The sequence below is a fragment of the Pinus tabuliformis genome, chromosome 5_1, assembly GCF_031772625.1.
Source record: "Pinus tabuliformis cultivar Carrire ecotype Pingquan chromosome 5_1, CPIR1, whole genome shotgun sequence".
NCBI lineage: Eukaryota > Viridiplantae > Streptophyta > Pinopsida > Pinales > Pinaceae > Pinus > Pinus tabuliformis.
Window position 1 is genome coordinate 88,759,891 of NC_142305.1, and position 25,688 is coordinate 88,785,578.

The following is a 25,688-nucleotide window of genomic DNA, read 5'->3' on the forward strand; positions in this document are numbered from 1 at the left end:
GAAAAATAATGGTAAGTGAAAATATAAGAAAAAAAATTATTTTAATTATTTTAATTTTCTCTATATAATGTTGATATAAAATTATTTATTTTAATTATTTTAATTTTCGTTATATAAAGTTGATATAACTAATAGTAAAATATTTTATTTTTAAATACTACATGTCAAATGAACATAGTATGAATTACACATCTTGTAGTATCAAAAATATTATTTTTACATGTCATTTGTCAGCTCCAAATTAAATATTGAAAGAATTACATATCTACCACGTACTAAATTAAATCAAAATTTCACTTTCAATTACTTTATTTCTTTACATAAAGTTTGATGTAAAATTAAAGTAGAAATTCAATTACTTTATTTCTTTATATAAAATTTGATGTAAAATTAAAATGAAAATTGAAGTATTTTACTTATAGTCAACATTGACTTTTTTCTAATATTTTTTAATTTGTTGAAATATCATTTTATTATTTTTTATGTAACCTTAAGTGACAACATCTCCCTGTACTCAACAATTCTCCATACTATCCTATCCTATCTTATTAGTTCTATCCTATCATATTAGTTCTTAGCCGTTGAAATAGATGAAATACCAAAGCTTAAGCTTCACCAGCATTTGAAGTCAATCGCTCCACTCATTTCAATCTATGTTGACTTTGGGCCACTAACTTTTTTCAATCATCTATTGTTTGATGTTTGTGGTTCTACATGAGATGAGCAAGAATTTGACATTCTTTGCACTTTCCGAGGTATCATGAATCATTGTGTGCTGTCATAGTCACCCAGTCAATAGTGACTTATATACTTACCATTCAACTCTATCGTGGACTTGCAAACTCTGTTAACCATGTTCCATACACATCATCATATATTTTAATTCGATGGAAGCATGTTGCCAACAGTGGATAATAATATACTTAATCTCAAGTCTATCCAAAACACTATTTCCCAGGTCCATTTTCGGTTGAATGGTAAGTTTGGGTACTTGCCATGAGGAGGCCTGGTTTCAAATTTTGTGGAGACTTTGCCCACCAATCTAAAAGTAAAGAAGCACCGGATTGCTCTGTTTCAAATATTATGGAAAAACTTCTTGTCCGCCAATCTGAACTCCAAAAGTAAATCACCTGATTACTCTGTTGCATCAGCACCCGTTGGTCTCCAAAAGTAAATCACCTGTTTACTCTGTTGCATCAGCACCCGTTGGTGCCAAAATAGCAGATGAGATATCACCAAAAGTAAAGAAGCGCCGGATTTATCTGTTGCATCAGCACCCGTTGGTGCCAAAAATAGCAGATGACATATCACCAGCCAATCAATTTCCTCCTACTTTAGACCTTTCTCCATTTAATTTGACAAACTGAGCTGAGAGGAATCTCCTCTGACCTTAGGATATTTTTGCCATTTAATTTGTCTAGGTGAGTTGAGAGGAGCAGTAATCAACAACCCCAAAATTCACTGAATCGTAATGCCCAGTCACACAAATTCCATAAACCGTACAAATAAAATGGTCCATCGCCCTTTGTTGACCTTGTTGAATGGTGAGCTGGGGGCAGATGCCATGAGGAGACCCAGTTTTGAATTTTGTGGAAACCCTTTGCACACTAATTTGAACATCAAGAACTGAAGAAGTAGCCAATACCAGGCCATCTATATTGTGCGGAGCCGTCATCACAAACAAATCTTTGAGGATAACAAAAGTACAAAGAAAAATGGTGGAAGTTTGAGCTCATTCTCCACTTGAAAACCTTAGTTTCATTCAGAAAGAGCAGAGATCAATACTTTCTGTGAATTCAGTCATTTGAACCCATTTATTCTCACTCTGAAAAATTGGTTCAATCCCAAATATTGTTTTGGAATCGTCTCCATTTGTGGAGCTAAAATACAAGCCATCCTTTTTCATCAGACGGGAACAAGAAAGGAAGTTTCAACAATAGTTGGCAATGCCCCAATAATGCCTGTTTCTTTGCATTGTACACAGTATTCTCCTTGTAGTTCTGACTATAGGTTTCTACAAACTCCCCGTATCTGAGACAAAAAAAATACAATTTCTTGGGTAAAAACTTGCAGGCTGCTACACACGACATGTATAAAATCAAATTGATGAAAGAAGCGGGAGCCATCAAGGGCTGTAAAGCAACTAATTGATGGACATTGGACAGTACCAGAAAGATATCACTCCTTTGTTTAGACATGTCGAGTTACTCGTACAATAATTGAGGACCAGATCCAGTCCATGTGTTTGCAAGACAGGAAAAATCATTGTCAATATTTCAGTGTTCGAGGCCTCAGAATCCTCTGTTTTCACTAGCAGACCCAGTTTTGAATTTTGTGGAAACCCTTTGCACACCAATTTGAACATCAAGAACTGAAGAAGTAGCCAATACCATGCCATCTATATTGTGCGGAGCTGTCATCACAAACAAATCTTTGAGGATAACAAAAGTACAAAGAAAAATGGTGGCAATTTGAGCTCATTCTCCACTTGAAAACCTTAATTTCATTCAGAAAGAGCAGAGATCAATACTTTCTGTGAATTCAGTCATTTGAACACATTTATTCTCACTATGAAAAATTGGTTCAATCCCACATATTGTTTTGGAATCGTCTCCATGTGTGGAGCTAAAATACAAACCATCCTTTTTCATCAGACGGGAACAAGAAAGGAAGTTTCAACAATAGTTGGCAATACCCCAATAATGCCTGTTTCTTTGCATTGTATACAGTATTCTCCTTGTATTTCTGACTATAGGTTGCTACAAACTCCCCGTATCTGAGACAAAAAAAATACAATTTCTTGGGGAAAAAACTTGCAGGCTGCTACACATGACATGTATACAATCAAATTGATGAAAGAAGCGGGAACCATCAAGGGCTGTAAAGCAACTAATTGATGGACATTGGACAGTACCAGAAAGATATCACCCCTTTGCTCCTTTGTTTAGACATGTAGAGTTACTCGTACAATAATTGAGGAGCAGATCCAGTCCATGTGTTTGCAAGACAGGAAAAATCATTGTCAATATTTCAGTGTTCGAGACCTCAGAATCCTCTGTTTTCACTAGGAGACCCAGTTTTGAATTTTGTGGAAACCCTTTGCACACCAATTTGAACATCAAGAACTGAAGAAGTAGCCGACACCAGCCCATCTATATTGTGCGGAGCTGTCATCACAAACAAATCTTTGAGGATAACAAAAGTACAAAGAAAAATGGTGGAAATTTGAGCTCATTCTCCACTTGAAACCTTAGTTTCATTCAGAAAGAGCAGAGATCAATACTTTCTGTGAATTCAGTCCTTTGAACACATTTATTCTCACTCTGAAAAATTGGTTCAATCCCAAATATTGTTTTGGAATCGTCTCCATGTGTGGAGCTAAAGTACAAGCCATCCTTTTTCATCAGACAGGAACAAGAAAGGAAGTTTCAACAATAGTTGGCAATGCCCCAATAATGCCTGTTTCTTTGCATTGTACACAGTATTCTCCTTGTAGTTCTGACTATAGGTTTCTACAAACTCCCCATATCTGAGACAAAAAAATACAATTTCTTGGGCAAAAAACATGCAGGCTGCTACACACGACATGTATACAATCAAATTGATGAAAGACGCGGGAGCCATCAAGGGCTGTAAAGAAACTAATTGATGGACATTGGACGGTACCAGAAAGATATCACCCCTTTGCTCCTTTGTTTAGACATATAGAGCTACTCGTACAATAATTGAGGACCAGATCCAGTCCATGTGTTTGCAAGACAGGAAAAATCATTGTCAATATTTCAGTGTTTGAGGCCTCAGAATCCTCTGTTTTCACTAGTCCGTTGTCAGCATCTTTAGGTGGTGGCGGTTTAAACTTTAACAAACTTTCCAAGGGACTTCTGCCTATATCTTCCTCGCATCCGTTCCAGTTTTTCTCTGGATCTTCTTTTTTTTAATATTTTTTCACGGTGGCGATGATTCTGTTCCCTTTCATAAATCCCTTGCCAGAATATTTCTCCAGTAGAAGGCCATAGCCATCTGTTTGCAGGGTGCTCATAATCCACCTCCTCTGCCAGATCCTCGTCCATGGCCTTCAAAAGACTGAAATCAAACCATTTTGCCCACATATGACCTCTCCGATGCTCCAACATGTGTTGCTCTTGCATGACACCTGTTTCTGGGTTCACATAAATCATTCTTCTTGCACTATGATATGCCCACACATTCACAAGCAACTCCAGAACCCTACAGTAGCAGTGCTGACCCTGGTATAAAGACCAAACAATCATCAATACTCATACCATTCAAGTGAGACCACAGAGAGAACTGGCCTCGGTAAACTGCTTAATATTCCAGCGATTTTGACTCTAACCATATACAATTTCTTGGACATACTAAGTATCAAGTGCCAATTGAAAAAAGACAGTGCTTATCCAATAAATACCTCCATCTTAGAAAGGCTCAAGCAGCACGTTCCATTATCATGATGCTCTTCATAATGTTGTGCATCCAACGAATCAACAAACATTCTGCAACCAAGGACAAGGTGGCATTAAGACCCATGTTTATAACTTGAATAAAAATTAGTCACTGCAAACACAGTTACACATACCTTGCAAACATAACTAATTCCAGAAATGATGATGTTGGCATTGCCCAGCTATGCAAAACAGACCAGGAGTCCCCATCCACAGGCATCGGTGGAAGTCCCTTCCAACTTGCAGGCATGTTATACATTCTCTTGAATGCATCAGAGAACACAACCCTGCAAAGATCCAATTGAAAGGATGAGCCAAATTTGCATGTTTGAGAGCTTACAAAATGATGAAATCTATCCAGGAAGAAAATATTTCTACTTGTATCTATCCAATGGCTGTTCCACATCACAAATTAGGAAAGGCTGCTAAGAAAAAGGGTCCACTTTGCATTGCCCCATATGAAACCACTTCTAAGTGGTAGCTAAATATAGAAAAACATTATATGATTTATCTCCTGCTTATCACCGGGTTCTACTAAGAAAAGCTAAATTAAATTTGAATAGATATTGTACATGATTTCGATATTTCTTAAAATAGCTGATAACCTAGTTCAAAAGCTTTACAGGTTGCTAGTAATTGGTGCAGTGTGAATTCAAGTAGTTCACTTGGAGATACATGTCTGTGAGAACACTCACGTGATTAGATTAGATGTTTTCTATCAGCTCAAGTTCAGATATTTTTTTTAAATTACTGATGTCATCTCCTTTGTGGCAGTTGAATATTTAAATTATGTATTTAGTAGTTGCATCAACTGTTTTCAGTATCAATGGAAAACAACATAGTCTTTCTTAAAATGGAGGTCCTGCGCAGCTTTAAGATTGAGCAAATTTTAATTAAATTCAAACTATTTTGCAGTGATAGATTAATTAGTTTAATCTGAAATAGCAATCAAGCCAAATAAAATTGTAGTTTCACGTTTAATCTGTTGAGAAATAATAGACAAGTTTGACTAGAATCAGCTAGTCTTTTGTAGAACTTTGAGTAGGCCACAATATTTTTAAAGCATGTGCATGCTTTTTAAATTTACTTCCCTCTATCTAGAATCTAGATAGAAATATACATAATATAAACTAATATCCAATAGTGCAGAACAGCCCTTATTAAACTTGACTTGAATAAAGTCGTTCACAGGCTGCAGGGTAAAATTGCAAATTTAGGGATGTCTGTAAACTTAGACCACTCTGCAGACACTGTTAACTAATCAGATTCTATGTAATCTCTTGCGCAATAAATTAACATCTGAAAAATTCCTTAAACCAGGTCCCTGCCTACTTTAAGAATAGAAGGAAAAACGTACAGCCAAAGTTACTTGGAATTAACAGAATCATCTAACAGAAACTATATGAAGCAGCATAGAAATCATTCAAACATTAGTTGACGTCAGAAAAATTTCATGCATTACAAAGTTTCCCTTACTCTAGTTGATCTTCCGCTGGAAGGGGTTCAAGCCATTTAAATTTTTCAGTATATTCAGATCTGAAGTATCTAAACCTGAAGAGACGAACAGACAAACTGCAAGCAATGTGTATAAACTATCTAAATACTTTGACAGTTTCTGATTTACCTGCAATTCCCAGCATTAGTGGCATCACAAAATGACCAGAAATCCTCCTGTTGTAGGGCACTTCTTTTTGAACTACCATGTCTTACATCTTTATCCATCCGTGCCCAAAAGTATACAGCATTCCCATGCTTGCCTGTGCTAACTGCATCTATCAATTCCTTTTCAGCAACTGTAGAAAGGGAAGCCTGTGCACATGACAGCTTTGCAATCTCAGTATGAAAAAATGCACACAGCCAGTGCCGACCCAAGTAGCACATATCCATATTTCATAGAATACATTGCTAAAATGCCACGTGAATCTTGCCACTCGTTAATACATTAATTAATTTGTTATAAGAAAGCCAAAATGAGCAGGTATGCAACTGTTGTACATGCTAGATTATCGTAACTTCATGGAGACACTGCATCTAGAAAATCAATACTTTGATTTCTTTTAAAAAGACTATCAAATGTACAATGTATGATATTGCTATTATATCTGTCATTGTTTTAAAATCCTTTTTGTTAATATTTACATATATAAGTGTGCTTTTCACCTTTGGTTTTTCTTATATGTATCCATGGATGCATATTAATGACAAGAAAGAGCATCAAAAGATGGGAAAGCATTTACATTCTAAATAAAACAAAAGAAAGAAGAAAGAAAACAATATTAAACTCCATGAACCACCAAAAATATTAAATGGCACCAAAGAAAATGCCCTCTAGTGCATCAAGTTGTTAGTTTTACACACGCATGGACAGAAATACACATTAGAATGAGAAATTTCATATCAGTAAATAAGACAGTGTCTCACTACATAGTAGGAGAGGAGTACATTACGTCACCCCCAAATACCTAATTATTAACCCTCACATTAATTATTACATTAAATGTGCTATTGTTACATCACTTTATTAGTGACAGTTTATTATATGTCTAAGTTTGATCCAAATGAAAAATGGCATCCACCCATGGAATATACCCATGGTATTGTAAGTGACATCAATCCATGGTATTCATCCACCCATGGAATTTACCTATGGTATTGTAACAAAAAAAAAATATAAGTAACAAGTTGCATTTTGTAAAAGGACAGATTGTCCACCACAATGTAGCCTTTACAGTTATTATATGTTTTAATAAAAAAAATATTTGTGCTTTTGTTATTGTGTATTCTCCTATTTTCTTCTGTCATTTCAGTTTTTCCGATCTTGGGGGTCTCTCCCCCCAACATCCATTTCAATTTTTTAGATCTTGGGGACCGCCCCCCAAGATCCGGATCAGTGGTATCAGAGCCAGGTTACGACTCCATGGGAATGAGGGTTTTACGCATATTTCAGTTTCCAAGTTTTGCAGCAAACTTCCAAAAATATCATGCCCGTGCAATGACCTTCACAAAGCACTTTCTTGGGCAAAGCGGGAAGAATTTTTTTTATCATTTTTTTGCAGGAATTTTTTGGGCCGCAAATTTGCAGATCAAATCTGAAATTTTGGTGAAAAATTTAGAAAAACAAATAACATATTTGGATTCCTTGCGAAAAAATATCAAATTCAAAAAAAAATTGGCCGAATCAGAGTCTAGATAAGGGAGATATCGCTGATTTAAAATCAGCTCCGCTGTAGAAATTTTTCTGATGGAAATTCGTGGATGGCAGCTCGCCTATCATTTTTTCCATTTTTTGTCCATAATTTCATAAAATTGATTGCAGATTTGAGATCCTCTTCAAAAATTACCCAATTTCAAACAAAAAAATTGGTCGAATCGGAGTTCAAATGAGGGAGATATCACTAATTTAAAATCAACTATTTTTTTATAACTTTTGTGACGACAGAACAATTGTAGCGCGAATTTGAGTTTCCAAAGTGTCCAAATAGGGATTTCAAACACATGGGAAGATGCATAATGGTAATTATGTTTCCAAAAAAAATTATAATAAAGATGATTCCGAGTTACATTGACCGATTTATGTCCATTTAAACTCTGGAGCAGCATTCGGAGCAAGTTCCCTTTGGAGACCCACCCCGTTTTAGTAGGCACTGCTTCACATTCACCAATTTCATTCTATTACTCCTTCTGTGGAAAGCCTTATTAGAACACCCAACTCTATAACCTTTCCACCGCCGACTTCCTCTCATCCATATTCTCTGTTTGCAAATCCTAGTTTCTTTAGTCCACATCCTGCCATAAAGCAATCCAAAGAAATTGAAGGATCCAGCAAACTAGAATCTTCTAATTTCATGTCTGAAGATTCTTACACTAGAGAAGAAGAAGAAAGTTTTGATACAAGTTTCCATAAGACAGAAACATCTTTCGGGGATATGACTCTTCACAAGATAGAAGCAGAACCTCAAATTGAAGAGCTTGAAACATGTATCAATAACTTATCTTTGACAGATCAAGACCAGGAGCAACCTGATAATGAGGATCAAGTCAATGCTACATCATCTAGGTCAAGATGGGAGACTACTTGGAACCCTGCTCCTGATAGAAGAGATCTTATGAAATCTGAATACCATAAGGATTGGTCTGCAAATTCTACCTACTCATGGAATATTGATAATTGCACAGAGGCTGAAATTATGTCTGTTTTACATTCCATGCTTGTATGTTATAGGACTTATCTTGCTGATGATATTGGACCTATTAATGCAACAAGGAGGATAATAGGAGGATTTGAAGGAACATTGGATTCTTGGCTAAAAGCTGAGACATTAAAAGATCCTAGTCTCCTTGCAGGATGGGAACAGGCAGTCGTCCAAAATGAAGATGGATCTACTCACATAGATCCTGTCACTAGTTTGCCTGTCAGCAATATGATAGGAAAGCTTCTTTATGCTATTACAGTCAATTTCATTGGTTTTCCTCAGATAACCAATGATATTACAACCACTACTTTGCTGGCCATGAAGTTGCATAATATGCAACATTTTGATGAATATTTTAATGAATTCCTTCACAGACTGCATACATTGACTCCAGATCTCATTCTTGAGCCAAAATGGAAGGAAATTTTTGTTGCATCCCTTCCCCAATGGGTCTCTTCAGCTATTGTCAATAAATTACCAGGGAAGGTTGGGGACTATAAATTTGGCATAATCAGACAAGCTGTAAAAGCAATCATTGTAGAATTGTGCTCACAAATGAAAATTGCAAGAGCAGCAACCAACCCTAAAAAGCCACATGGATATCAACAGCTCTGCAAACAATGGCATCTTGGTAAAGCTGGAAATTCTGAGGGGAATAAGAGGAGAAAGAGACATTTCAAGAAGAATTCCCAGATCTCCCAAGATAAGCCAAAAAGAAAACATTACAAAGCAAAACCTTACAAGCATACAAAGATGTTTTCTAAGGATAGAGAAATAATTTGTTACAACTGTAACAAAAAAGGTCACACAGCTCCAAATTGTCCAAATAAAAAGAAAGACTCTTCTAAAAAGAAAGTCCAGTATAGAAATAAGAAAGGAAAGATAAATTCATTCTATCTTCCTAGTAGCTGTGATGAATTGGTATCTTCTGATTCAGAATCTGAAAATGAATTTAATTTTGTTGATTCAGATGAATCATCTGATGAAGAATTCTGTAATGATCCCCATTGTACAGAATGTAAATCCTGTGATTGTGATGATCCTGATATTTGTACATGCAATGCAGTCAGGATGATGAAGACTGATTATGATGAAATCAGTAAGAATATTTTTGCACAAATGATGGCTGCTACAGATCCGCAAATGAAAGAAATGTACAGATCTTTACTGACAGAACATTTGAAGAAAGCACCCTCTACTTCAAAGAATTCTTCAAATAAAGGGTATGTGCCTCCTGCTACTCTTTTTTCTGTTGAAGCCTTAACCAGACAGTTTAAGAATGAAGATTTTGGAGAAGACTTGCCACAGACTTTACCTGCAGTGCATCAGGCAATAAAAGAATTAAGAAAAACAATCAAAGAGAATAGAAAATTGTGTGTTGAAAGGCACAATGAGTTAAGCCTAAAGATGTTAAATGCACAAGCTCCTTTTGCTTCTTCATCACAAGATCCTATTTCAGGGAAGACAGAAAACTGGACCTATCATACAGGGCCAGTTCAACAGCAGTATAACAAAGAAGAAGAAGAAGAAGAAGAAGAAGTAGCAAGAACAGATTTTGGATGCAATAGCATGAATAGAGATGTCATGTATTGTGTAAAAATGAAAGTAAAGGTTGGACACCAGTATGAATTCTGGAAGGTACTTATGGACACTGGTTCCAGATTAAACATCGTAAGTGATACGGTAGTTGGCATGCATCACAGAAGGCCAACAACATGTCCAAGGGTGATCACAGCAAGTGGAGACATTCCCACAAAGCATGAAGCAGAAATTGATGTTCTGCTCACAGACAAAATAGGAGTTCATTTGGTTTGTCCTGTTGTTCCAGGACTGGATTGTGCAATGTACCTCGGGACACCATTTTTTCAGAATTTCAGCATGCATGGAGCAAAATTTGATGCAAGAACCCAGAGGTATGGATATTTTATTAATTTTGATAATAAGGAAGTCTTTTTCCCATTTATCAATTCTAATTCTCCAATGAGGATTAAGAGAGTTGAAAGAATGGAAAATCTTTTGGCAAAGATGGAAGTGAAAAGGGAAGTATTGAAAACAGAAGAACATCTAGATAACGGAAAGTATGCTTCTGAGATAGCAAATCTCACTTCCCAGTTTAAAGAATGTTGTTCAGATGATCCAAATTTTTCCAAGGAGGAAACTCTGTGTCTGTTTCTAAAAGGCTCCCATCAAGGAGTTCCCACTTGTGCTTATTTGGGGTCCCAGTCCGCATCATGTTTACTTGGAACTGAGAACATATTTTCCTTAGTAGTTTTTCTCCTTCTATTTGAACAGCAATCAGAGATCTGGGAATGTTTGACTTGTTTAGCATACTCTGAATCTTTGGCTGAAAAACATGTGCTTTCAAAGGAGGAGGAATTACTACTGGATTTTCTTTCAGTTTTTCTTCTACAAATTTTTCTGGATCCTTGATTTTTTTCTGTTTAGCCTGGTTCCTGAATTGCTTCATCAAGGATTGTTCTATGATATTTGCAGAAGGATAATACCATTCATAGAATGATATCCATTGATTTTCTGCCTTCATCCATTCTTTCCATTTTTCAACATTCTGTCTGTTGAAGGCAGGACGATCATTTTTTGGAAGAAGCATTACTTCTTCAAAATACAAATGTTCTTTCTCATGTGTAAACATATCCCAATTGAACATTTTCTTTTTCCATTGATCATCAGGATCATATGGACTGATTCCTTTAAAGATTTTTAAAAAGGCAATTATCTCTGAATCAGAAGGAATTTCAACATGCCTTGGAATTTTATCAATGGGATTTCTTCTGTATTCAGGAATAGGTGAAGAATCGACATAGCCTAAACCATAGGTAGAAGAACTGGATACAGTATGTACAAGTAGCTCTTCTTGCGGATTAAAAAATACAACCTTTTTGTAATTCTCTTCAGATGAGTCAGATGAAGGAGTGAATCTGATCATGTTTATCCTATGACGGTCTGACGACTCCCCATGTGGAGTTGGCGGTTCTGAAGAAAATTGACAGAATGTCTTGGAGCAGTGCGGATGGTCACAGACTGAACTAAAAGGCTGGGATGAGCTTGGCTGTGAAAACATCCTTCTGATAGAATCATACACTGCTTGATCTATTACAAACTGTGGAGGTGCAGGAGACTGACCAGGATGTAACTGACTGATTGTAGTAGGAATTGCAGAGACAGAAGTAGAGGGTCCACCATGCTGAATTGTGTTAATTCTAGGAAACCGTGTGGTAACCTTTCCATCTACCTCTGTTATTATTGACTGTGCAGCAGCAACAGGTTTCTTTGTGGGTTTTCCCCAATTAGTTACCCAGTCATCAGGAGGACATAAATCATTTCTGGAGACGTAGACTGGTGCTACTGGATTACAAGATGAATCATACTGGATAAAAGTAACTCGGCCTTCATCTTTATCAGGGGTATGCAAAACAGCAGGGATTGTTGTATTATAAAACCTAACACAGGTAATATAAAAAATGGCCAAATTTTTTGATTTACTTTTGAAATTTTCATACCCAGCAGTCTGGATACCTAAGGTTAGGCATTGCAGGACATTTGGGTCGTCAAGTGCAACAGAGAAATCTGGAAAAACATCATATTGTACTGGGCCTTCAGCAAGACTTGTTTCGATGCCTCCTATCATAGCCTGTGTAAATGTGGTCCATCGATTATCAAATAGGGCTGAGAACACATAGGCTTTTTGTCCTTTTCTGTGTAATGCATTCAGTCCTATCCTCACCATCCCCAGATGGACATACTGGTAGCCAGCTTTGAGGGCTGATTTTATATGTTTGGCTTCAAGGAGAGATATAGTCAACATAGCATTCAAAGTTAAATCTGCTTTGATGGATTTTTCTTTGATTTTGATTTGACTAAGGGCCCGGAAATTAAAAGAGGATAGATTTCTATATACATCATGCGGAGAAACTGGTGGAAGTTTCCAATTAACAGAAGGATCTGTTTCTTCTTGTTCTATGATAGCAGAATTACCAGAAGTGGATTCAGATCTACATAGCCCTTCTAATGCAGATTTTGATTTTTCTTCATCTTTCATAGTTCTAAAGTGCTTAGTTCCAAAAATAGAGTCAGAAGATTCAGCTGAAGAATGTCTAGGAGCATCCATGTTAGAATAGATAAATACCCGATCAAAAGTCTTGCAGAAAATGATGAGAAGAATTGCGGTCTTCTTCTGAAGGAGAAATTGCGGCAAATTCTCGTCCAACGTCTTCAACGCTCTCCAACGCCAACACCGGCAACAACGAGCTCAAACGCTATTCAGGACTCAAGCGAATTTTTTCACTCAAACAATATCTCACAGCAAAATATCAACTCAAACAATACTTGCCTCTGATACCATCTCTTAATCCTCATTGGAGAATTAGAATTGATAATAAGGAAGTCTTTTTCCCATTTATCAATTCTAATTCTCCAATGAGGATTAAGAGAGTTGAAAGAATGGAAAATCTTTTGGCAAAGAAGGAAGTGAAAAGGGAAGTATTGAAAACAGAAGAACATCTAGATAACGGAAAGTATGCTTCTGAGATAGCAAATCTCACTTCCCAGTTTAAAGAATGTTGTTCAGATGATCCAAATGCCTTTTGGCATATTAAGAAACAAGAGGTAGAACTTCCTCTCAAGAAAGATTTCAGTGGAAAATTAAGAAGGTCTAAAGCAGTGGCAATGAATGAAGAACAAATGAAACTCTGCAGAGAAGAAATTAAATATCTTTTGAAGAAAGGGCTTATCAGGAAAAGTAAAAGCCCCATAGCATGTTTTGCATTCTATGTAAATAAGCATGCTGAAGTTGCCAGAGGTAAACCAAGGTTAGTTGTGAATTATAAACCCCTGAATAAAATTCTGGATTATGATGCATATCTTTTGCCAAAGCCATCTTCCATACTTGCTCAGATATCAAAATCCAAGATATTTTCCAAGTTTGATCTCAAATCTGGTTTCTGGCAAGTAGGAATTAAAGAAGATGATAAATGGAAGACAGCGTTCTCTGTACCAGAAGGGCATTATGAATGGAATATCATGCCATTTGGCTTGATTAATGCTCCTTCGGCTTTCCAGAGAATAATGGATGAAACTTTCAAAGGAATGGAAAGTTTCTTGAAGAAATATATTGATGATTTACTAATTCATTCTGATAATATTGCTGACCATATCAAACAGTTGAAAATCTTTCTTCGCAGGGTTAAAGAAATGGGTATAGTATTATCAGAATCTAAGATGAAATTATTCCGGCCAATGATAGACTTTTTGGGTTACAATATACAGTACAGATCCTATATTGTAATCCAAAGAAGTTTAAATTTTGTTGATCATTTCCCTGATGAAATCAAGGACAAAACTCAACTGCAAAGGTTTTTGGGAAGCCTGAATTACATTTCAAAGTTTCTGAAGCATTGTGCACAAGAAAGGAAATTATTGAACAAAAGGCTTCAAAAGAATCCAATTCCATGGAATAATGATTGCACACAAGCAGTCAGGGCAATAAAAGAAAAGGTCAGAAATATTCAACCACTCTCCCCTATCAGAGAAGAATGGGAGAAAATCATTATGACAGATGCCAGTTATGAAGGATGGGGAGCAGTATTATGTCAGAAAAATCCCAGCAGCAAAAGTGAGATTGAAATCTGCCAATATGCATCTGGATTATGGGCAAAAAATCAATTGAATTGGTCAAGTTTGAAGAAAGAACTCAGAGCAGTTTGTTTAGGAATAGAAAAATTCAGGGATTTTGTTATCTACACCAAATTCACTGTTAAGACAGACTGCCAGGCATTGAAATTTGCAATTCATAAATGTGATTTTGAGGATGCTGCTATGGTCAGATGGATCATGCAGTTAAGCCAGTACAATTTTGATGTTGAATTTGTTAAAGGTGATAAGAACAATTTCGCAGATATGCTGAGTAGAGAATTTCTGTCAGAACATTCAATTTTGAGTCTGCATTGCAATTATATCAGGAGAAGGGAAAGCACTGTTGAAATAGAAACACCAAATGGTTGGGTAAGTTATATGCTTGAAACTCCAGTACTTATCCATGATGTAGATTGGTACCCAATCAAAGAAATTAGACATAGAGAAGATATTCCTTACCTATGGACAGAAACAATGCAAGACGAAATGAACCAAGAAGCAGTAGATGCTCTGGACTATCTGGAATACATTGACAACATACACTATACTCTTGAGAGAGATGATGAGGATGATGATCGGATGACAAGCTGCCTCATCACACTGAGAAGGTTTGATAATCCTCTCCACAGAGAAAATTATGACCCTGACAGACAAAAGGAATGTTTCTATATAGCTATGAATCTCCAAAATTGCTCAGCCAATTTATTTTATTCTATACAGTCCTCATTTTTATTTGAAGGCATGTCAGCAGAAGCCTTGGAACAAGAAGATCCTACACCAGAATGGTTCATTGAATGGTGGCAGATATATGGTCTTTCAGCTCTAATCATCAAACCATATACACTCCATATGCTTAAAATCCCTGGTTTCAGTGAACCATTTTCCCATATGAATGGAATTGTATACAAAGATGTTGAAAATGTTGCCGACATCAGTGATCTATCTTTTCTACAAGCAATCCGACGCTGTGGTCACATCAGATGGTTTGTTACAAAACAGTACAAGGCAAGGATGATATCTCATAGTACTAATTATGAAGATTTCCACCATCAGGTTGATATCACATCAAATCCTTTCCAACCTATCAACTTTTTGGAACCGCCCAACCAAAATATTTCACAAATGTGGGAATCAGAGAAAGAAATAAGAGTACAATACTTCAATAATTCTTTGATTGAAAGATTCAGATATCAGCATTATACACATCCGCAGATAGAATACTATACTATGGATTGAGTGACGTCTTTCTGGCCGACTATGGCGCCGGACGAGCTTTCGTGGATTCCCTCGCTCTGGAATCTCCACTTTGTACAAACCATGGGATTTGCAAATCTCATCTTTTATGACATGTTAAGTCTTTCGAGGGTTCACTGATGAATTTCCTCTGTGTAAATAGTTTGTTGGTACTAAGATTCGGTCCCCACATGCCTCGGGCTCTCTGATAAAGAGTAGGGACGAGATAACATAGGACGATAGTGTCCTATGCCCGAATCTTGCTTTTCGGCGATCTACTCAGATCTGTCTGAGTACTTGTGTTTTTGAGTCATCAGTCTGTACATAGCGCACTCATGAATGTTTATTCCCTTCCAGCTTATAAATAAGCGCTAGCTGCGAAGTAAGATTCATTCGGGTCAAGAGAGTTTAGAGTCATAAAATTTTCCTGCTCTGCATCTGCGGACATTTGTGTCTGATCTGCTTGCATCACGAAGAGTTTTGTAAGTCTTAGAGTCTGGTTTGGAAGCCTGCGCATCAGTGTGCTCGGCACTGGTGAGAACCTAAAGTGGCTGAACCATTAGGAAAGTCTGAGAGTTTGTCTGTAATCTCTGAGGCAGAGCCTGTCTATTGCCAGGAGCTTCCGGTAATACTTGTTCCTTGAGAACGGTATAAAGTCCGGTGAATGCGTAGACAGTCAATCTCTGTAAGGAGATTTTTTCTTATGTAATATCTGCATCCATATAATAAAAATTCCAGTTCAAAATTCCGCAATCTTGCTGTGTTCATAGCAGCATTCAGCTTGGGTTCTTTGGAGACATGCCTCCCCACCCCAAGCTATGTAGGCACCTACTACTTCATTAACAGTTAGCATCACGGTTATGGGTCAATCACATAAAATCCTTGTCATCGAAGTCCATTTGCTAGGCCGCACACTGTTAGTATTACATTTGGTCACAAGCATTACGGGCATCTCTATCTTTGGATCTTTGTTTTTCATGGTTATGGGTCATCCACACACCCACACTTTATCAAAATCCATTTGTTAGGTCGCACACTGTTAGTATCACAGTTGGTCACAAGCATTATAGGGTGTCTCTATCCTCGGATCTTTATTCATCACGATTATGGTTTAACCACACAAAACCCTTCTCTTCAGTGACTCTTCATATTCAACAAAGGTTTCTCAGGAGGGAACTTCACACAATGGGGACCATTGCTTCATAAGGAGGGAGGAATGATCCAAATGGAAAATAGCATCCACCCATGGAATTTACTCATGGTATTGTAAGTGGCATCCACCCATGGTATTCATTCACCCATGGTATTCATCCACCCATGGTATTTAGCCACCCATGGAATTTACCGGTGGTATTGTACCAAGAAAAAAAAGGCTATAAGTAACAAATTGCATTTTGTAAAAAAACAAATTGTCCACCACAATGTATCCTTTACAGTTATTATCTGTTTTAATAAAAAAATCTGTGGTTTTGTTATTGTGTATTCTCCTATTTTCTTTTGTCATTTCAGTTTTTAAAATCTTGGGGGTCTCTCTCCCCAAGATCCATTTCAATTTTTTATATCTTGGGGGCCACCCCCCAAGATCCGAATCAAAGTTTTAAATATGACCATTATCTCTAACACCCTTCCATAGTGGTCATATTACATGCTTGTTCAAAATTCAAAAAGGCAAAAGCTTTGGACAAGAAAGATGTTTATACTCCACAAGATAAGATCTTCAAAACAACCACTAGAAATGAATTGTATTTAGCAAGGTCGATGAAGTACAATTTAAGACACCAGCATTTTGTTTGAGCATTGACTCACCAGCTAGATGAGAGCCAATGTTGTCTGATGAGTCAACCTTTCCACCATTGACACAGAATTTGGCTTGTTCACTGAACCCACTTCCTCCACATCTTGGTAACCCAACATATCAAAAGTTTTGAGCTTGCTTATCTGAGGAAGCACCATCGTGTTTTACCACTTCATCTCCAACCTCCCTAAGGGTCTTCTTCTTATGAATCACAACAAATAATGCATAATATACATGTTTTCCTTCTCTTTTTCATAATTTGGACCATAGTTGCACATATCACGATAATATCAAAATTATCGCAATATTATCACCAAGATCCAAGTCACTATTCTACTATCAAACTTGGTCAAACTGTGTTCAAGTATGGGTTTTCTAGGGCAAAATTTTGGTGTCTATTGTGCATGGCTATTCTACTATGATCTTTATTGTTTCTATTACATTTACAGTTGAATTTTCTAAGTGTAATTGCTTAATTATATTCTGGGATGTGCTAAAGTAATATTATATATCATTGGAAGTAACTATCAGTTGCAGAAAATCGTGTTTGTCTAATCAGCACTAGAAATTCAACAACATCTTCTAGGTCTTCATTTCTTGCAACCTGTCTCGCCTAACACCTCTTTAGCCTAGGCAATGTTGTTGAATTTTGTAGCTATGGTCGCTCTTCATAAGTATGTTTTTAGCCCTCCAATACAAAGAATAAAATTATATTTTTCATATTAGAATTAAAGGAGGGAAAATCTAATTTTTAAATTTCAAATTTTTGCCTCCATAGGATCAAGTCGGCCCAGTGATGAGACACACCTATTTGGGCTCTTGAGATGCCTATATATAGGTTGCTTGTCCTCCTCCTCAAGACACAATTCAGATCACACAAGAAGATCACCTGGTCATCTATGCGAAGAAGACACAAGACAAAAAAGCCGATGTTGACCAGAACCTTCCAGCATTTGACCGAGCTCTTTATCTCCCTCTGTTTGACTTTGCATGTGTAGAAAGAGGCTGAAGTTTTTCTGGGTAGTTCATTGGGCAGCGGACAAACTCACTGAGGCAGACCGAATCTCTGAGGCAAACCAAAATTCTGAGGTAGAACAGGAGATTGAAATTCAGCCTAGTAGACCAGACTTGACCAAATCTTTTTGGGCATCAATTTGACTTGACTTGAGACAGTTTGACCAGGTTTGATCAAGGATTTGTTGCTGGTCAGTTTGACTTTAATTTTTATTGAAAAGGTCAGATGTATCTCTTATTGAATTGAATAATTTCTCTAAGAAAAATGTTGTTGGGTTTTCCCAAGGAAGATCACTACTTTAGGAGAAGATTTAGAGAGGCCTTAGAGATATTGAGACATCCAAACAACCTCCATAGGGATGGCAGTCTCAAAGTTTGTAAGAGTTGGCTCCCTGTGCACTCTCAGCTTTAAGGTTTGTTCCCTCCCTTTCGATATTAAATTAAAAGAGTCATTATTAACATTATCACTCTCATCTAAGTATTAATATTAATAATATTTCTTTATTAATTTTAATATTTATCCTTCTTTCTTCATTTCTATCTAATTTAATTCTATAGTTCTTAGGTTTCTATACATATTTTACATTAATTTACAATTAATTTTATTAACTTAGGCATTAATTTTATTATATTAGTTAATATATTTTAATTAAAATAAATTAAATTAATTAATTTACTAATAAATTTAATTTAATTAATTAAATTATATGTTTTATGATATTCTATTAATATTCGTACTAATGAATAAGGTAGTGTATTATTATAATTCGTTCTATACATGTATATTATTAACTTTAATTTAGTTAACGTTAATATTCTAATTCTTTTTCATATATTCGGTTATTTATTAATTCTAATACATTAATAAACTAATGCTACTATAATTAATTAACTAATATTATTATAATTAATTTATTAATACTATTATATTAATTAATTATTTCTAACTTTCTAATTAATTAATCCCCATATATTAATCACATTTTTTATCCTACTAAATTAATTAATTTCTATATATTAATTAATCAAATTCCTTTCAGATTTTAGGTTTTAAGTTTTCAACTCCTGTCGACTTATTTCTTCTTTTTTCCTTTTTATCGATTTATACCTTTTTTGCCACTCATCTTTCTCTCATCAATTACTCCTGAGGATGGGTCCTGGTTTGGACTTGTTGCCACCCGGATTGTATAGGCACCGTGACAACCGCTCAAAGCGGGGGTTGTCACTCTGATCCCCGCCCACTTCGTTCTAGTTGTCTCCCAACAACAGGCTATGGGGGGTAGTTTCTATCGAAATAAGATGAAGGAAAACAAGTTGGGAACCAACTTGCTTGGGAGACACGAATGAGTGGCCTAGCTACTAAGTAGAATTTAGCAAGATTAATGATTAGATTAGATTTTAAGATTAGACCAATGTCTTATGGAGTCACAATGTTTGGTTATTATTAATTGAAACCAAGTAACTGGATGGACATCCGCTGCTTAATATGATAGACTATCCTATATGATATGCAATTCCTAAGAGCTAGATGTGATGCAAAGACGTTGGTTATTTCTAGCTTAAATGCCTAGTGTAAGTTGAACCTCTCCCTTAAGTGTTTTGAGAAACAGTGTTCAGAGTAGGTTGTGAAATGGAAGCCAACGAAAAGCAAGCAGTGGACTAATTAATGATACCTCCCCCTGTGTCCCACCCATCTAGTGCCTCTGGCGTTGCAGAAACTATGGCTCTGACAACTGCAAGGTCACTGCGTTAACCACTAAGAAGAGTTGAATCCCTCAAGCTAATTGGAAAACAAGTGCCCTAGGAGTCCATCAACCAAGATTATGCTTGGAGGTCAATTATTAATGCAAATTAAGTCCTAGGATGCTTGCGCAAGATAGATTGAGTGAAGTCTTCGTGAGTTAAGATTGTTTGTGTTATTTAAGTACTTAGTGTAAATTACCTTAGAGCAAAGGTACTTAACAATGATTAGATAACAATAATAAGACAAGATAGGTGCTTAAAGACACAAGTGTCAATGTTCAACAATATTCCACAAGGTGTTTAACCAATGAAACCTAAGATGCCAAGTGCTTAAAAGTTAAGATAGACAACCAAGATATTTAAAACCTCTTAAGATTATGATCTCTAACTTAGAGCAGTTATCCAGTGATTTCTTAACAATGTCTTAATTAGATGTCGAACACAATGATGTCGATTAGATCTCAAGTGTTAAAGCAACTTATATCAATCACAAGGTCAGAGATTTAGAGCTTATGCAGGAGTGTTTTTAGTGCAAAATTCAGAATTTTTTTGTTTTTTGTAAACTTAGAATGAGACAAGCAAGTGTTAAATCTCAAAAATCAAATCTGCAATAATACTCATAAAATTTCAGCACTTTATTAGACTTATGACAGCAGCAAGAAAGTCACTTTAGATAATAGCATTTGGGTAAGTCACTTTAGATAATAGCATTTACCCAACATATAAAACATAAATTTTCCAATGGCTAGCAAAAGTAAATTTATGTATTTAGCCCACTTTATGATGATGTATTCAGTAATATATCATATCTGAAACAACTTATTACAGAAGTAAACAAACCAACAGATCAGCAAGCTAATGATGCTAAAATCAATGCCCAATATGCCCAAAAATAGGAAAAATTTACCAAAAATTTAGGAAATTTTAAAATTTGCAATTTTAAGTGTTTTTGACCAATTCAAATGTGATTTTAGGGCTATTATATCACTGTTATTACTTTTGTAATAAAACAGAAGCACAATGAGGGTTTAGAGAGCAAACCCTAGGCCCAAGGCCTTGAAAATTGAATTGCCCAAGTAGCCCAAAATTTCTCCAATGATCTTGCACTTAAAAATACAAGTTTGTGAGCAAATTTCACCTGCAAAACCATCAAGGAATCAATCTTGAAAATTTCAGAGATGGAACTAGGGCAAAATAGGCCAAGAAGAGCCATCGCTAAGTGAGGGAAGAGGAGACTAGAAGGGTAGATCAAGGGTCAAAATGGCATGAGGAGGCTAACGCTGAGGCCTCTAAGGCTTACAACCTGCCCTGAAAGGCCAAAAAATGATAACGCTAGGCCTTTTTAGGATGACGCAAGGAGGAGAAAGGTTGATGCAGAGCTAGAGAAGGCTGGATCCGAGCCCGGGAAGGCTTGAAACTAAAACCCTGTCTTCAAATTAAAAAAAAATAAAAAATAAAAATAATTGTTCCAGATCTGAATTTTGCTGCAAATTTCTCAATGACTGGCCCTACAAAAAAAATTCTAGAGACTAGATCTTACCCTCAAGGGAAAAAATAACTCACATCACTGGAGTACGAGAGCACTTCTCTAGCATCAGCAAGTGTTTGGTATATTGATAGCGGGGCTTCAACTCACATGACTGGAGTATGAGAGTACTTCTCTAGCTATCAAGAAGAGCATATGGACTTCCAGCTCACTATGGGAAATAAAACGAAGTGTACTCCAATAGGGAGAGGCACCATAGTGTTTCAAACGGAAGTAGGAACTAGCGTAAGAGCCACTAATGTTCTGCATGTGTCGGGGTTAGGAATGAATCTAATTTCAGTGTCTCAATTACAGGACAAGGGGCACGATGTATACTTCATTGGAAGGAAGGTGTATGTCAAACATCCCAGTCAGGAGAAGATGAGATAAATTGGAGCTCGAAGCCACAGATTGTATAGATTGCAGCTTGAATCTCCAATGGCATTGATAGGAAGTAATCATAATGGTGAAAAGGAACTGAATGAACTATAGCACAAACAAATGGGACACCTACACCATGGAGCACTGAAAATGCTCAGAGAGACTGTTACAAGAGTTCCAGTCCTCAGTATTGAGCATGATGATGTATGTAGAGGATGCGTACTAGGGAAATACGCTAAGGAAGTTTTTCCCATAAGTGACAACAGAGCAAGAGGCGTGTTGGGATTGATACACTCAGATATTTGTGGCCCGATGTCCACGAAAGCTCTTAGCGGTGGCGAGTACTTTGTCACCTTTATTTATGATCACTCTAGAAAAACTTGGATCTATTTCTTAAAGACCAAGAATGAGGTCTTTGATCGGTTTAGAGAGTTTAAGGCTCTCGTAGAAAACATGACAAGAAAAAGATAAAGGTATTGCTTTTAGATAATGATGGAGAATATATGGATAAAAACTTCACAGATTTCTGCACAAAGGAGGGCATCAAAAGAGAGTGGACAAATCCATACAATCCATAGCAGAATGGAGTAGCGGAGCAAAAGAATAGAACAATCGTCGAGGCAGCAAAGGCTATGTTATATGACCATGACTTGCCTAGATTCTTATGGGCAGAGGCATGCAACACAACGGTGTATATCCAGAATAGAACTCCTCACAGAGCATTGGGATAGAAAACGCCTGAAGGAGTCTTCACAGTGAAAAATTCAAAGGTGAGTCATCTCAAGATATTCGTAAGTGTGGCATATTGTCACATTCCGACGAGAAGCGTAGTAAGTTGGATCAAACTGCAGACAATGGGTACCTCGTAGGGTATAGCGAGACCTCAAAAGCCTACAGAATCTACATTCCAAGCAGCAGGAAAATTGTAGTAAGACGAGATGCAAAGTTCATGGAAGACAGAGCTTTTAGGAAATCTCGAGAGATGCCAGTAGATGTTCCATTAGTCCAATAGCAACAGGGGCATCAGGAAGAACAAGCAGGGGGATAAATATTAGGATCGAGTACCGTAACCAGCACCAGTATTTCCTCAGGAGTAGGAGATCCAGGTAGTTCTCAACAGATGGAACAACAAGAACAAGAGGAGGATTTGATTGAGCCTTCCACCACCAGTGGCAGAACCAACAAGGAAGTACGGCAGACGCTGAGGGACGCAGAGGAGTTTGTTGGAGCTCCTAGAACTGACAAGAGGCAGCGTAGACAGCCTGACAGGTACCAAGCCTTGGTATCACTGTGAAAAATCCTAGTCTCAAGGAACCCCTACTACAGCAAAAACTCTCTTCACCCGACAGATTCCGGCTAATCTAGCAGCAGAACTGGCTAACCCCAGCTATCTCTATGTTGGCCCTGCGTAAGCCCTGCATCAACCTTACAGGCTATGCATCAGCCCTGCGTTGTCTCTTCTGCCTCCTGGAACTTTTGCGTCAACCTCTCCTGGTTGTTCCGACAGTTCCGGCTTTTTGCGTGAGGGCAGCTTCTGCGTTGGCCCTCCTGGCTCTGCGTCAGGCCTGCTTGGACCCATATTGGCCCAATGTCAGTCTTTCTAGCTATTGCATTGCCTCCACTAGCGTTTCTCTGCCTCTCTATCTAGTACTCCCAAACTATCCCTGCCCCTCTGCTGCAGAATGATCACTAAATTCGAGTTTCTCAGCTTCCTAGCCCCAGAAATCAAACTCCAGATCAATTCGTTCTCTCCGTGTATGTTTCTAAATGAACCCCAAGCCTCCTTATACTTTTCTCGTTGAGACTTCAACGTCCGAGATTAAGTCTCTAATCAACGCCTAAGATTAAAACTTGACTTGATCCGCCTTCTAGATCATTCTCACCCATATTTTGATTAATACATATTAATACTTTAATTTTCCTAAGTTTAGACTTAGGAACCCTATTAAAAATATTAATTATTCTAATAAAACACAATCCGGGTAGAATTTCACTAAACAGTTTCTGGGTTCTTTAGAACTCATGTGCCTTAGCCTCTCCACTACTTTTCATGGCTAGAGCACATCCGATGCTACCAAAAACTAACACTCCCTCTTAGCGAGGAAAGTGCTCGAGCAACAATGTCCAATTGCATGCTGCTCTGTATCTGAAACATCTCCTTTCTGCATTGTTGTTGCCACCAACACTATGTTGTTGTTCCTACTGTATTGCTACCCATGACACTGCCACTGCCACTGCTGCATCTGTACTACAACTCCCTCTCAAATGTTGCATCTGTTATGCTGCTAGCACTGCCACTGCTAACAATACATTCGTATTGCAACTCAGTTGCTGAGAGAAGCAACTGAAAAACATCCAAAATTACTGAACTTAACTGTGTTCAGCATAATACCATGAATGTTGGAATATAACTGCTACTAGTCTCTAACCCTCTGAATCTTCTGCATAACTGCTAACTTCTGCATTGTGCCATCTGCACTATTGCCAACCTTGCTCTACGCTGATCAGTGTCTGGTCTCAGGCTATTGCATCTGTCTCTCCAAATAATCCACTACATCATCTGACACTAAGTCCATCTCGCTACTTCTAAATCTCGGGCTCCCGTAGCAAGGAATTGATCCAAGAGGTGGACTCCTCAAGGATCCTGCCCACATGTAGTCCTCCCGACTACAACTCAATATCGCCCCATTTCCCTCCTAGAGATGCGTGGGCACTCATGGTAAACTCATCTTCGTCAATTTTTGTTGGAGCAATCTTAAGATCATGTTTCTCATCCTTATCCTTTTGCTTCAAAGGACACCGGGATGCAAAGTGGCCCATCTCGCCACATTTGAAACATTTCACCTTCGAAATGTCCTTCTTTCGCTTCTGCTTTTGTTGTCACTTTGATGCTAGAGCTGTGTTCTCCTCCTCCCCCTCCTTGGTCTTCGTGCTACTCCCACTACTGCCATTGAGGTTGACCTTAACCAGATCTCTCCTTAATTCTTCTTGTTGAAGGGCTGCCCACATCTCCTCCCATGAAGGTAGTCTTTCCTTGCCCATTATACTTTGGACGAAGACTTGCCATTCATCCGAGACTCCATTTAGGACCGTCCTTACCATCGTGGTAGACTGAGGAGTAGACCCCATTGCAGCAAGCTGGTCTCTGGTGTTCTGAAGACGTTGAACATAGGAGTTAACCCCTTCTCCCTTCTGCATCAATGCCCGCTGCAACTTTTGTTCTAAGTACATCTTCCGATGTTCGGAAGAACCTTCATACAGTGAAGACAAAGCTTCCCACATCGCTCGGGATGTATCTTTGCCCTGCAAGTGTGAGACCACATGATCTCTAACTCCATCGAGTATGAACCTCTTCGCCGTCCCCTGCTCGGCCTTGTACTTATTCTTCTGATCATTGTCAATAGGAACAGCCACAACACTCTTGACATAAGCTTCGAGATCGTACTCCTCCAGAACAGCTAAGATTCTGGTCTTCCATATGACATAGTTGGAAGCTCCTTCCAACCTGTCCTAATCTCTGAGCCCATGTGATGCCATCTCACCCAAACTGTCGAATTGACTCCTCTAGTCACTGCTTCGCACTGCTGCCCGGCAAGTGAGAAATTCCAACTTTTGGTGAGAAAAGTTCTCTAAGAAGAAAATCCCCCTTCAATGTGTCTTCGCTCTTTTCTGACAGATTTCTGCCCTAGCAAAAC

The 25,688-nt window shown here is 37.5% G+C and overlaps 1 protein-coding gene across 3 annotated transcripts in view; it reads right to left on the minus strand.

Moving 5' to 3' along the window:
• Window positions 1–656: 656 nt before the first annotated feature.
• LOC149163589 (uncharacterized) overlaps window positions 657–25,688 on the minus strand; it is a 135,981-nt gene continuing 110,949 nt past the window's right edge. For 2 of the 3 annotated variants that reach the window (XM_089431782.1, XM_089431780.1), the window contains exons 11-15: window positions 6,085–6,269; window positions 4,595–4,747; window positions 4,427–4,511; window positions 2,169–4,247; window positions 657–2,031 (exon numbers count right to left, since the gene is read on the minus strand). In XM_089431782.1, the coding sequence (XP_089287908.1) occupies window positions 3,852–4,247; window positions 4,427–4,511; window positions 4,595–4,747; window positions 6,085–6,269 (819 nt within the window). In that variant the 3' untranslated portion in view covers window positions 657–2,031; window positions 2,169–3,851. Of the gene's footprint in view, window positions 4,248–4,426; window positions 4,512–4,594; window positions 4,748–6,084; window positions 6,270–25,688 lie in introns of all 3 variants that reach the window. The other variant, XM_089431781.1, reaches the window with a different exon arrangement.